The sequence below is a fragment of the Nannospalax galili genome, unplaced genomic scaffold (assembly GCF_000622305.1).
Source record: "Nannospalax galili isolate Female #2095 unplaced genomic scaffold, S.galili_v1.0 scaffold649, whole genome shotgun sequence".
Classification (NCBI taxonomy): domain Eukaryota; kingdom Metazoa; phylum Chordata; class Mammalia; order Rodentia; family Spalacidae; genus Nannospalax; species Nannospalax galili.
Window position 1 is genome coordinate 1,452,741 of NW_008359093.1, and position 13,491 is coordinate 1,466,231.

At 52.8% G+C, this 13,491-nt stretch overlaps 2 protein-coding genes across 6 annotated transcripts in view; both read right to left on the minus strand.

The window, feature by feature from the left end:
- Positions 1 to 129: 129 nt before the first annotated feature.
- Ube2m (ubiquitin conjugating enzyme E2 M) lies at positions 130 to 2,574 on the minus strand. Its single transcript, XM_008822792.3, has 6 exons — positions 2,387 to 2,574; positions 1,262 to 1,356; positions 1,100 to 1,138; positions 895 to 998; positions 527 to 590; positions 130 to 442 (listed from the first exon to the last, which is right to left on the minus strand). The coding sequence occupies exons 1-6, from the start codon at positions 2,493 to 2,495 to the stop codon at positions 302 to 304; spliced, it is 552 nt and encodes a 183-aa protein (XP_008821014.1). The 5' UTR covers positions 2,496 to 2,574; the 3' UTR covers positions 130 to 301.
- Positions 2,575 to 9,688: 7,114 nt separating this feature from the next.
- Mzf1 (myeloid zinc finger 1) overlaps positions 9,689 to 13,491 on the minus strand; it is a 16,352-nt gene continuing 12,549 nt past the window's right edge. For 4 of the 5 annotated variants that reach the window (XM_029558490.1, XM_008822793.2, XM_029558491.1 and 1 more), the window contains one exon: positions 9,689 to 11,259. In XM_029558490.1, coding sequence (XP_029414350.1) covers positions 9,827 to 11,259 — 1,433 coding nt within the window. In that variant the 3' untranslated portion in view covers positions 9,689 to 9,826. Of the gene's footprint in view, positions 11,260 to 11,342; positions 11,420 to 13,491 lie in introns of all 5 variants that reach the window. The other variant, XM_008822795.3, reaches the window with a different exon arrangement.

Consider the following 13,491-nt stretch of genomic DNA (forward strand, 5'->3'; position numbering starts at 1 on the left):
TCCCCCCCACGGCCAGGGGGGGGGGGGGGGGGGCCGGACAGCCCCCGGCGTGGGGGGGGGCTAAACAAGCCAATTCATTTCCCACCGCTGAGCAGGTGGGGGGGGAGGGGGGGGAGGCAGCACCGACCATAATCACATGGTGGTTAAAAAAAAATAACTAGGGGCAACAAGTGGCAGGGAGGAGAGGCAAGGCCAAGGCAGGGGCCAAGGCTACCCCAGATACCCCACCCATGGCCCCCAATAAATATTTGCAGGGGATGCCTAGGCTGGTGACCCTGGCGGGGATGGGTATGCGCTAACCCTACTTCAGGCAGCGCTCGAAGTAGGTGGACCCGATGTAGCCACCTCTCATGGAGCGCTGCACATTCTGTTCAAAGAGCCTCCGGTTGTTCTGCAGGACCTCCGCGGCCTCCTTGTTCAGTGGGTCCTCAGGGTTGGGCTCCTGTGGCCAGTATAAGCAGAGGTCAACAGGCCAGAGAGGCAGATGGTCAACAGCCCCCAGCTCCAAATGCCCAACCCTACTCACCAAGAAGAGATACTGAAGGCCATAAATTATGGAGTTTATCGTAAGGACTGGCTTCCAGTCCTCTCTGTGGGCAGAGAGCATCATAGTTATCAGGGGTTGGTGAGTGGGAGGCTGCTACAGACCCTGTTGGTACTGAACAGGTCAGGCCCAGAAGAGTGAAGATGTGAGAAAGGGGGAGGATATAGAACAGGACAGTCCATGAAGAAAGCCAAGGTCAGGGCACTAGGAAAATAACTTGGAAATCAAAGGACAGAAGCACACTGACTATGCAGGAGAGGGCAGGAAGAAAGATGGAAGCAGCATCCACAAGGATTCGAGGAGGCCTGGAAGGCAGGGTTCAGGAGGGAAAAGGGAGGGTGGTACCTCACCTGAGGATGTTGAGGCAGACATTGCCCTCGAGGTCAATGTTGGGATGATAAACCATTGTCTCACACTTCACCTTGGGGGGGTCATGTGGGTAACCCTGGCCCACCTGGCTCCAGATAAAGAGAAAGGAGGTAGGTAGGTGCTTGGATGGGCCTTAGCTCCTGCTTCCTCAGTCCCCAGAGCTACTTCTGCCCACGTGGGACTTACCTTAAAACTGAACACAAACTTCCCACTCTTGTAGAAGCCCTGGGAAAGGAAAGGGAGAAGGAATTAAGGCCCTATCTTGTAGGATTTCCTCCTCTTTGTGGGGGAGGAAATCCCCCCACTCCCTCATCTGTTTTTGGGAACCCCTGCCATGTGTGCTCTGACCTCATCAGGACAGATAACCAGCTTGAAGTTTAGGAGGTCGTCCGGGTCTGAGAAGCTGATGTCACACGTCTTGGGCAGGTTAAGCTCGTTTATGTCTGAGTTTGGGCAAGCAGAGAAGGGGAAAGGGAGAGAGAGAACAGGCAAAAAAGAAAGTAGGAAGGTCTGGGTAGCTGTCAGCAGAGCCCCCATGGCCTCCTCCTGGACCTCCAGGGCTCTGCTGTGGGGTGTGCTTCCCATCTCTCTAACTCAGTCTGTACTTTCTGCTCTCTCCACTTTCCACACTCCACGCAGACTCTTCTGGATACACAGTACACAACAAACAAGCATCTTTAAGTGGAAATGAATGATCTCCTAAGTCTCCAGCCACAACTTCTTCCAACACAGTCTGCAAGAACTTCCATTTCCTTAACCTTGGCTTTCAAGAACCTCTGAGCACCCCAAACCTCATACACCCAAGGTCTGATCCCCAGTCTCCAATATTTACCTGTCCACCCCAACTCAAAAGACCATGCCCCCACAAATCATTCCTTATCAACTCTCCAGCCTCCAATGTCCTTCCTCTTTTCTGTTATCCCAAACCCTGGTTCCCATTTAACTGCCCACAACTGTCAAATCCCATCAATCTCTCTACCCTATTCCCTTTGACTCCTGAGATTTCCAGTATGTTAGCCTAAACAGTCCCTCACTTCTATTTTTCAGTCTTGGGCACCCCCTCCCTATTCCTCTTTCTGCGTGTCACCTCAAAGTAAAACCTGCTGCCTGACCCTTAGAACCTGAGTCCCTGGCCCTGAGTCACCAAGAAGAACACACTAAATCGGTCCATTTATCCTCACTTCTTAGCCTCCCACCTTGTTCTCGGCCCCTCACCCCAAAGCAAACTTCCTGTCTGACCCTCAAACTATGCCCCCTCCCCCGCCCCTAACAGACTCCAGGGCTCTAATTCAGGACTTCTGGCTCTAGTTTCCCAACGCCACATCCGCAGCCCCCATCTCAGACCCTCTCTAGTGACCGCACCCCCTCCCTCATCGCAACCCTCGGACCCTGGCCTCCCACACCCCACCTAGGCGGCCGAATTTCCCCACCCCGGTCCCTGACTTCCAACGCCCGGCCCCGACCCCCGTTTACCCTTCTGGATCCGTAGCTGCGCCGCCGACGCCTTCTTGCTGCTGCCCTTGGTGCCGCCGGCCGACTCCTCCTCCTTCTTCTGCTGCTTCAGCGAGAACAGCTTGATCATCCTGCCGCCGCCGCCGCTGCTGCCGCCGCGGGGCCCGGGACCCCGGCCACCCGGCCCCCGAAAAAAAACGCTGCCGCCGCCCGCCCGGCCTGCCGCGCTGCTCCGCGCCCACCGCGCGGCCCGCCTCGGCTCCCGTAGTCCGGCTCCTGCCTGGCTCGGCGCCTCGGGTGCGCTCGAAGGAGCTCGGACGAACTCGGCTCCGCTCGACCCCGCCCCTGCCTCTGTCCCCCCACCCCTGCCGCTCTCTCTCCTCCCCCTCTCTGGTCTGGTGAGGCCCAGCTGCGGCTGTGGACGCGGAGCTCCTGGGGTCTGCCGCTTACTCGCTGGGTCTGCGGGGAGGCTGCGGCTCGCGGAGGAAGGAGGAGGCGGCGGCCGCTGCGAGGCACTAGCGGAGGCTCCGCTGGCTGCCGTGGCAGGTGCGGCTTCGACGCGGAGGTCGGCTACGGCCTCGGGCGTCCCCGCCGCTTGGGCACTTTCCGACCGCCGGGTTCGGGCTCTTCCTGCCCTAGCTGCGTTGTGCGCCTGCGCAGCAACCTCCCCCCCCCCAGCTCCGGGTTGGAGTTTGGGGTTCGGTCTTCTTCGGTTAAGCTCGGACATTTTCGTTTGTGGAGATGACTGGTCTGTGGTCCAGCGGGCACTGCCTGGAATGTGCAGTCAGTGGAGCAGGAAGCAGTGCTTGCAGTCATCAAAAATGTTATTATTTTAAAAAATTTTATTGATTCAAGAATTTCATACAGTGTGTTTTGATCATATTCCAACCCCCTCTCCTGTCTCCCCCCACCACCTTACTACTCTCCACCCCTCTACTTCCCTACTTATGTGTATGAGTGTTTGCATGCTTGTATGCTGAATACGCACCCATGTCATGCCATGTCCGCGGAGGTCAGAAGGCGTTGGATCCCCCGGAACTGCAGTTATGGACGGCTTTTAGCCGCCATATAAAGATGCTGTGAACCTATCCCAGGTCCTCTGGAAGAGCAGCCAGTGCTCTTAACAGCGACTTTGCCCTCGGTGATTGGGTACAGTGTTGCACTTATGCAAAGGGTGGCTAGAGCATCCTTACTCCCTGAGGTCACAGGGTAGCGGGGGACTGAACTAGACAGGCTCCTAGCTCTCAGAAGTCACAAAGGTGATGCAAGGGTACGTTGACTAATGGTGCAGACGCAAGCTCCATCCTTATCCCATCTCAAATCCAAATTCCGATTGATGTGAACTACCTTAAAACTCGTATTATTCTATTATTCAGGAGGCTGAGACCTCAGGATCGCTTGAGCCCAGGTTGTTCAGGGACAGCTTGGGGAACAGCGAGATCCTGTTCCTTAAAATAAATTTCTCTGTGCAACAGAGTGGTAAGAGCTGTGGGGGTTTTAGGGTCCACAGTGGACTCGGAGATGGGACTCATGGCTGCCGCCTAGAGACTAGCAGAAGTGCTTGGGGCGTAGCTCGTATCCAATCACAGTGTGCCTGGAAGGCGGGAAGAAATGGCTCTCGATGGATCTGCGACTTCCGGCTGTCACCTAGGAAACCAGCCGGAGACCGCCGTCGCTGTTCTGCGCTTCTACTGCGTGTCTAGTCACCACTTGCAAAACGTGGCCCGAGCAGGATGGGGGCCTGGCATGTCCTTTAAGCCCCTTTGACTGATCAGTTGTGTTACTCAGCACAGCCCGCGGTCCTAGAGTCGGAGAAGTGGCCTTGATGCGCCCTTGTGTGTGGCGTACCCATCTGACCTTTCCCGGAAAGGGGCGGGGGCAGAGGTGCGTTTCAGCTGTCCATATTCAGCATCCTTTCTTACCTTTATCCTTAGAACAACAACAACAAAGAACAGAGCTGGGTCTGGGCCAAGGATGGGCGCTCAGCTTGGGTTTAGTACTAACCTGGCTTTCACCATCTGCCCTAGCCTCCACAGCCTCCACTCAAAGCCAGTTCTGGGACCCAGAAGGTCACTCCACAACTACTCTGTCTTATCCCTCCTTTTCCTAGCTACCCCTACTCTGTGCTGATTATTTTCATATGGCTCCTGTTTCAGCCGCTACTGCAGCTTCTACGTCTTCGAGACAGGATCTCACTCTGTAGCGCAAACTCATCAGGCTGACCTTTTACTCACAGTGATCCTTTTGCCTCAGTTTCCAGAGTGTTGGGATTACAGGCATATCCCAGCACATCATGGCTCAGATTCCAATGGCTGTTGGCCAGGTGGGGTTTGGAGACTATTCAGTCCCTCAGTCCTACTGATTATGGTAGCACTCGCTTGCTGAGGGTATCACTCGCTTCTGATTCTGAATTCTTCATGTTTTGGTGCAGAATCTTTGGTGTTTGTGAGGCAGGATAGAAAGATGGAGAATTATGGGGACATGAAAAGGGAAAGCCGCTCACTTTCCAGTTTGGCGAAAGCCTCTTTTCAGGAGACAAGCAGGGATTCCAGTACAGTTAACCACGGCTTAAAGGCCTATCTCGCTTCCCAGCCATATATCTACAATTTTCTAGGAATCTCATCAGAAACTCTGTTTACAGGGAAAAGATATATAGACTGAACTCCTTGTGCAGTCCTAGTGGCCTCTGGTTTGACCTTATCAGATTATAATTCCACCCAAGGCATCTCTGGAGCCACCCTGTACTGTTATCAAGAAAGAAAAGAAAGGTTTCCTAGCAACTTTTTGAAATGTAACTTGAGAGCCACAAAAATGTTATTATGAATGGCTAATAGTAATGCAGTTGAGAGTCTCCCCAAGGGATCCCCATAGCCACTCTTGCCCCTATTCTCCCTTGGGAATCACATACCCACACTTGATTATCTCTTTCTGATCACTCCCCCCAACTCTCATGCTTAAAGCTTATATTAAAATAACTTTAAAAAGATCTTATATATTGCCGGGCGTGGTGGCGCACGCCTTTAATCCCAGCACTCGGGAGGCAGAGGTAGGCAGATCTCTGTGAGTTCAAGGCCAGCCTGGTCTACATAGTGAGTTCCAGGACAGCTGGGGTTACAGGGAGACCCTGTCTCAAAAAGACAAAAAACAAAAACAAAAAAAAGGATCTTATTTAATTACATGTCCCTCTGTGTGTCTGTGTGTGGGTATGTGCACATGAATGCAGGTGTCCATGCAGGTTAGAAGAGGGCATCAGATCTCCTGGAGCTGGAGTTACAGGTGGTTGTGAACCGCCTGATGTGTTAGGAACTGAACTTGGGTTCTCTGCAAGAGCAATACAAACTCTTACTGCTGAGCCATCTCCCCAGTCCTTATATTAAAATATTTTTAATCAAATCTCCAACACTGTTTCATACTGGCTAGGGCTGCAATTCTTTTCTGTATTGAAGCCATGTATCTCAGTTTGGCCTGAGTGAAGATCACTGTAAATTCAGGGAAACTCTATAGGCTGCTGAGGGTGACAGTGTGGGGCTGTTTTTCTGTTCCCTCACCAGTGGTAGTTGAAGGGGACAAATAGGGACCAGGAAGTCTGACTCAGGTTGGCTTGTATGCTTTCCTTGACGTCAGGATTCAGTTTGGGGTGTCAAGGTGACTTGAAGTGGCAGGAGAAAGTAAAACTATTCCTGTGGAAGAAGCTTGTATACACAGACACAGACACACAGACACACACACACATACACACACACATAAAATATATATTATATATATATAGGCACCTGCATTCATGTACACATACCCACACACAGACACACAGAGGGACATGTAATTAAATACGATCTTTTTAAAGTTATTTTAATATATGTATTAAAAAATTATCTTTTTTTTTTTGGTCTTTCAAGCTGATACCCACCAGATGTGGTGGGGCACATCTTTAATCCTAGCACTTGGGAGGCAGAGGCAGTTGGATCTCTGTGAGTTTGAGGCCAGCCTGCCTGGTCTACATAGCGAGTGCCAGGCCAGCTGGGGCTACAGGGAGACCCTGTCTCAAAAAAACAACAACAAAACCCCCCAAAACAAAAAAGAACAATCAAGCTGATGCCTACCCAAAGAAAGACTTTAACTGGGGTTTAGAGCTCCAGCTGGATCTTGTGAAATGTAGATCCTTTGCTTGTTACCTGCACTTGAATAACCCATGGGGGCCAGGGAGGACTGTGTCAAAGGCCTAGCCAATGAGATGGAAGGGGAAGAACACTAAATAACACCACAAGAGGCAATGCTACTGGGCCCTGGAATTACTAGGCCTGAAGTGCCCAGGATACTGTTGAGCCCTCTATCGTGTAAGCTGTATTTCCTGCAACTTCCTGCTAAATGGACTTGCCAGCAGGAAGGAACAACCTTGTGGAAATGTGCACACAGCCAAGCCATGGTAGGAGGATCCTGTGGCTGGAGGGAGAGACATGCCAGAGGATAGAGCCACTGGTCCTGGCCTGCAGCCTGTGCTCCCCAATTTTGGGTCCCAATGAAGGCTCATCCTTCCTTAGTGCTGTTGACTGCAAACCCATGGGAACAAGAAAATCATGAAGTGTCTGAGTTTCCAAGTGAAATCTTCTAGTCCCATGCCCCCTTTCCATCATGTCCCCATATCCCCCATCTGTGCTGGGGAATAGGGGCCTTGTTTATGCTACACAACCATACTGCTGCTGAGCTACATCCCCATCCCTAACTTCCCAGCTTCCAATTTTTTTATTTTTTTTATTTTTTTGGTCTTTTTGAGACAGGGTCTCCCTATAGTCCCAGCTGGCCTGGAACTCACTATGTAGACCAGGCTGGCCTTGAACTCACAGAGATCTGCCTGACTCTGCCTTCCGAGTGCTAGGATTAAAGGTATGCACCACCATGCCCCCCGGCCCAGCTTTAAATTAAAAAAAATATATATTTAGGGACTGAAGAGATGGCTCAGTGGGTAAGAGCACTTGCTACTCTTGCAGAGAACTGGGGTTTGATTCCCAGCACTCACAGGGTGGCTCACAACTGCCTGTAACTTCAGTTCCAGGAGACCCCAAGCCGTCTTCTGGCCTCTGAAGGCACCTACATGCAGAGGTTGCACATACATATATTCAGGCGCATGTGCACGCGCATGCATGCACACACACACACACATACACAAATCTTTAAAAGTTATGGGGTTAGGGGCTGGAGAGATGGCTCAGTAGTTAAGAACACTGGCTGACCAGGGTTTGAATCCCAGCACCCACATGGCCACTAACAACTGTCCGTAACTCCAGTTCCAGGGGATCCGACAGCCTCTTCTGTCTTCCTCGGGCATTGCATGACATGGGTGCACTTACCTACATGCAGGTAATACACACATATAAAATAAAAATAAAATATTAAAAAAAATGGGGTTATGGGGCTGGAGAGATGGCTCAGTGGTTAAGAGCACTGACTGCTCTCTAGAGGACCTGAGTTCAGTTTCTAGCACCCACATAGCAGCTAACAACTGTTCCTAACTGTAGTTCCAGGGGCCTGAGGCCCTCTTCTGGTCTCTGTGGGCATTGCACACATACATACACACAAAGACTCATACACATGAAAAGATAAAAACTGTGTGTGTGCGTGTGCATGTGCACATACACATGTATGCACATGGTTCCAGTGTGGTCAGAGGACAACTTGTGGGACTTGATTCTCTTCTACCACATCAGTTCTGGTAATCCAACTCAAGGCATTAGCTTGGCAGCAAGTACCTTTATTCCACTGAGCCATCTTTCCAGCTTTTAATTGGCTCCTAGGTATAAAGGAGTCTTACAAACATCCTCAGGCAAGACCTACCTTGTCAGGTATTAGTGTGCTATTTCTGTGCCATGGGGTGTTCATGTCTGTCTGGGGAGAAGTGGGATGGTCTGGGTCCTCACTTGGAGGTCAGCTTGGCCCACAACCCAAAGGACAGCTGTAGAGGGAGTGGGTGTGAAAGTTTTGGGCACTATGGCCTAGGCATGGTGCTACGCACAAGCCTGGAAGTTGAGTGATCCTGCAGGACCCATGTGGGATTGGCCCTGCGTTTGTATCTGCCAGAAAGCATGCTGCTCCACTAGGGGAGGCTGAGCAGTCCTTTGAGGATGAACTCTCTCCAGTGCTTCTCCCACTAGTGGAAAGAAATTTTTGCCTGCTTGTTTCATGGGTGGGGTGCTGTTAGGGTGAAGGTGACTGGACAGCTTCTCTGGCCATGAGGAAAGGCAGTGTCATGGGAATGGAGGGCTTCAATGCAATCCCTCTGGAGACTTGAGTTCACTTCCTACCTCTCCCAGGCCCTGGAAAGGGATGTGTGTGTGCACTTATGTGCCATGGTGAGTATGTGGCTTGAGGTCACCTTTCGGGAGTTTGTTCTCTCCTTCCACCATGTGGGTTCTGGAGATGAAACTCAGGTTGTCAGGCTTGGTGGCATGTATCTTTATCAACAGAGCTAGCTTACCCTCAGTGTGTGTGGTGTGTGTTAAGATTTATGTGTATATGATTTTATATGTCTATTGAGCGTATGTGTGCACCACGTGTGTGCAGGAGCCCACAGAGTTCAGAAGAGGGTTTCAGATCCTCTAGAACTGGATGGAATTACAGAGGGTTGTTAGCTGCCCCATGGGTGCTTGGAGCTGAACCTGGGGCCTCTGCAAGAGCAGTGCTTATAACTCCTGAGCTGTCAGTCTAGCCCCTCAATGTGTTTCCGAGGCAGGATCTTCCTGTATAGCTCAGACTGGCCTCAATCTTCCTGCCCGCCTCAGCCTTCCAAGTGATGGGGCAGTTACAGGTGGGTACTACCACACCTGGCCTGATCATCTTCTTCAACTACCCACCAGCCATGTTGTTAGCGGCTTTCTTTTTGGTGGTCTTTTTGAGACAGGGTCTTCCTATAGCCCTGGCTGGCCTGGAACTTGCTATGTAGACTGGGCAGCCTTGATCTCACAGAGATACACTTATCTCTACCTCCAGAGTGCTGGCATTAAAGGCGAGGGCCATCTTAACCCGTCTAAGTGGCCCTTTCTCTTCACTAGATCCTGAGTAATTAACGATGCTGCATGGCAGATGCTCACAGAGAACCTGACCTCCTTTGAGTCTGTGTGCTCACAGCTACTCGACCTAACCTGGAGCTGAGCATCCTGTCTGTATAAGCCAAGGGCATGGTACAGGATATACCCCGCAAGAGAGCAGAAGTGGTATGATCTCTCTCGCGGAGTCGGGATACATAGCACTCCCTCCCAGGAGGCCCCGTGCGCAGAGGGAGTGCATTAGCATCGAAACAGCATCGAGAGTGGGCAGACAGTGACCGCGTGGTTGGGGAGGCACCATTTACTGTTTATTAAGCACCTACTGAGGGCCAAGCCCTGGGCGGGCCCGCTACTCCATTCCCGCCTCACAACAACCCTGTGAGGTAGGTGTTTCTTTTGGACCAAGGAACACGTGCCAGCAGCACTACTCCGTGCTGTGGACGCGCTGGTGCTGGATGAGCTTGGTGCTCTGGTGGAAGCGGCGACCGCAGTCCTGACAGGCAAATGGCTTCTCTCGCCGGTGGGTGCGCAGGTGCTGCGTGAGCGTGGGCCTCTGGCGGAAGGTCTTGCCGCACTCGGGGCACAAGTAGGGCCGCTCGCCGGTGTGGATGCGCCGGTGCTGGGTGAGGTTGGCATGTTGGCGGAAGCTCTGGCCGCACTCGGGGCACGTGAAGGGCCGCTCGCCGGTGTGGATGCGCTGGTGCTCGGTGAGCCGCGACACCTGCGTGAAGCCCAGGCCGCACTCGCCGCAGTGGTAGGGCTTCTCACCGGTGTGAGTCCGCTGGTGGCGCGTGAGCTTGAGGCGCTGGCTGAAGCGCTGGCCGCACTCGGGACAGGCGAAAGGCTTCTCGCCCGTGTGCACGCGCAGGTGCTGCGTGAGCGTGGGCCGCTGGCGGAAGGTCTTGCCACATTCGGCGCAGGCGAACGGCCGCTCGCCAGTGTGGATGCGCCGGTGCTGCGTGAGGTTGGAGCGCTGCCGGAAGCTCTGGCCGCAGTCAGCACAGGCGAACGGCCGCTCGCCGCTGTGCACGCGCCGGTGCTGCAGCAGCACCGAGCGGCGGCCGAAGCGCTCGCCACACTCCACGCAGCCGAAGGACTTGTCTCCGGTGTGCACCGCTTGGTGTTCTAGCAGTACGGCACGCCGCGCGAAGCTCTCGCAGCACTCGCTGCACGGGAAGGGGCCCGGGGGCTCGGGCGCGCCGGGAAGGGCGGGCGGCGCGGTGCCGGCGCCCGGGGGGTCGCCGTGGATGCGCTGGTGCTGCAGCAGGTTGGAGCGCTGCCGGAAGCTCTGGCCGCACTCGGCGCAGCGGAACGGCTGCTCGCCGGTGTGCACGCGCCGGTGCTCCTCCAGGCGCGCGCTGCGCACGAAGCCCTGGCCGCAGTCGCGGCAGACGAACGGCCTTTCTTCGGTGTGCGTGAGCTGGTGGCGCAACAGGTGCGAGCTGCGGCTGAAGCTGCGGCCGCACTCGCCGCACACGAAGGGCCGCTCGCCGGTGTGGATCTTCTGATGTCTCAGCAGGTTGCTGCGCTGGCTGAACACCTTGCCACACACGTCGCAGCAGCCGCCTCGCACGGCTCCGGTCCCCGAGCCAGGGCGGCCTCGGCCACGGCCTCTGGGGGCACGCCAGTGGGTGGCGACCAGTGCGGGGTCCATGCCGGGAAAAGGAACCTCGTTCGCACGGTCCTGTTCGCCTCTAGGGTCGCTGGGGAGCACCAGTGCATGGGCGAAGTCACCTTCGCGGGAGGGCGACCGGGTCTGTCCAGAGAGGCTGGCCATGCCGAGATCCCAGGGGACATGGAGGTGGGGGCTCATGGTATCTGCCTCTGCTGAGATGCTGTCCATCTGGAGCGCAAAGCCTGCACGAGGGAAACCATTCCTTCATGAGACTTTGGCTTTCTGCACTGACCCACTGAATCCAGGGAGACCCTGAACTACAGACCTGCAATTGGCTAGCCAGGCAGACAGGACAGGAACAGTGATTCTATCTGAACCGGCTTCCCTGAGCTGGGCAGAGCCCTGAATAAGGAGAAAGACTGGGGTGTGTGAAAAGGCTTTTCTGACTGGAATTAATCCGAGGGAGGAATGATCACCTCTTTGTGGAAGGGCTCTAGGGCGACAGTGGGACCCCGTTTAGATCGGCAATATGGGACTCCACAGATGCTGAGAAGCAAGTGGATGTAATAAAGGCCAGAGGTAGCATCAACAGGAAACAGGACGGGAAGCCAGTAGGGATGCAGATTTGAACTTTGGTCTGGGGTTTGAACTTGTCACTCTTTTGAGATGCAGAAGGCACATCCAGAACCCTCTCCTTGTAGGCTTGGGGGCTGGGGCTGAACACCCGCCTACATATGATCAACATGGGGGCTGTGTTTGGAGAAGTGTGTCCTTGCCACACAGCAAGCCTGAGGCACAATGGATATTGGGTTAAGATGATAGAGCCTTCCAGTGTAAGAGGCCAGGTGAGGGATGAGGCAGCTGGGGTTGGAGAAGGAAGCCTAGAAGTTACATCAGGAAGAAACAGTAGCAGGGACTATGGTGGGTGACAGAAAATCCATGAGCCATTAAAGGAAAGTAAGATAAATTAGAATGCATCAAAGCAAACCAGCAAAGAACCACTTCAGAATCAAACGCCAAGCTAAAAAACTCTCCAGAGTTGAAAGGCTAATTAATTTCCTAAAGAGTTTTGGTCACTCAAGAGTGACCTGACAAACACAAGGTCCAAGAATGTAAACAAAAAGGAGCTGTAACTTATTGTTTAAGCAAGCCCTATAGAATATGCTAGTCTTTTAGAAAAATGCATAGTAGGTAGAATTGATCCACTTTTACCAATTCTCAGCATTTTTGCAGTGACAGGAATTGAACCCAGGAGCTGGTTTGTGCTAGGCAAGTGTTCTGCCATTGGGCTGTTTACAAATTCTTTTTTAAAAAAATATTTATTTTATGTGTATGAGTGTTTTGCCTGCATGTATGTGAGTGCACCATGTTTGTGCAATGCCCTGCAAAGGCCAGAAGAGGGTGTTGGATCCCCTGGAACTGGAGTTATGGACAGTTGTTAGTCACCATGTTGGTGTTGGGAATTGGACCCAGGTCCTATGGAAGAACAGCAAGTGTTCTTAACTGCTGAGCCATCTCTCCAGCCACATTCTTAAATGCTAATATGCACTGCTGGTACACAACAGAAATTGGGAGCCACTGTTGCAAAATTGCATCAAAATAGCAAATGAGCAGGGGGCGGGGTAGGGGTGGGTGGCTGTACATGCATCTGATTGCAGCATTTTCCAGACGCAGGCAGGACTTCAAAGTTGTCATCTGCTACAGAGTGAGTTAAGGGCCAGCCTGGTTACATGAGATTTTGTCTTGAAAACAGACACACACGAGCACTGACATACACCGTACCACAAACAAACCTACAGAAAAACCAAAGCAGCATGTGTTCCACGCCGACCCAGTAACTGCAACGGCGCCCCCTGCTGTTTGCTGACCATGTGGCACAAAAGCAGGCATGGAACAAAGTGACTTGGACATCCATGAGGTTTTTTTTTTTTTTTCTTCCCCCCTTAATTTTTTTTTTTTTTTTTTGGTAACATTTTATTTACTGGTGTGTATGTGTGTGGGTGCTCATGTGGAGATCAGAAGACAACTTGCAGGAGTCGGTCCCCTTCCTTCATCCGGGTTCCAGAGATTGAACTCAGGCTGTCAGACTTGGCAGCAAATGCCTTTACCTGCTGAGCCATCTTGCCAGGCAAGGTTTGTTTGTTTTTAAAACATTTTTAAAATTTAATTTTGGGGGGCTGGAGAGATAGCTCAGCGGTTAAGAACACTGCTCTTGCAGAAGACCCAGGTTTGGTTCCCAGCACCCACATGGCAGCTGACAGCTGTCCCTAACTCCAGTCCCAGGGGATCCGACAGCCTCTTTTGACCTCCGAGGGCTTTGCACCACATGGTGTAGAACTCTGAGACCCTCTTCACCCGCTACCCCAATCCCTCCAGACCCCCACTAATTGCTCTTTTAGCTTCTGTAAAATGCTTAGCTGCTGCTTTACACATGCCTAAACACGCCCTGGCATGCCCTGACTCCCACCTGCTAT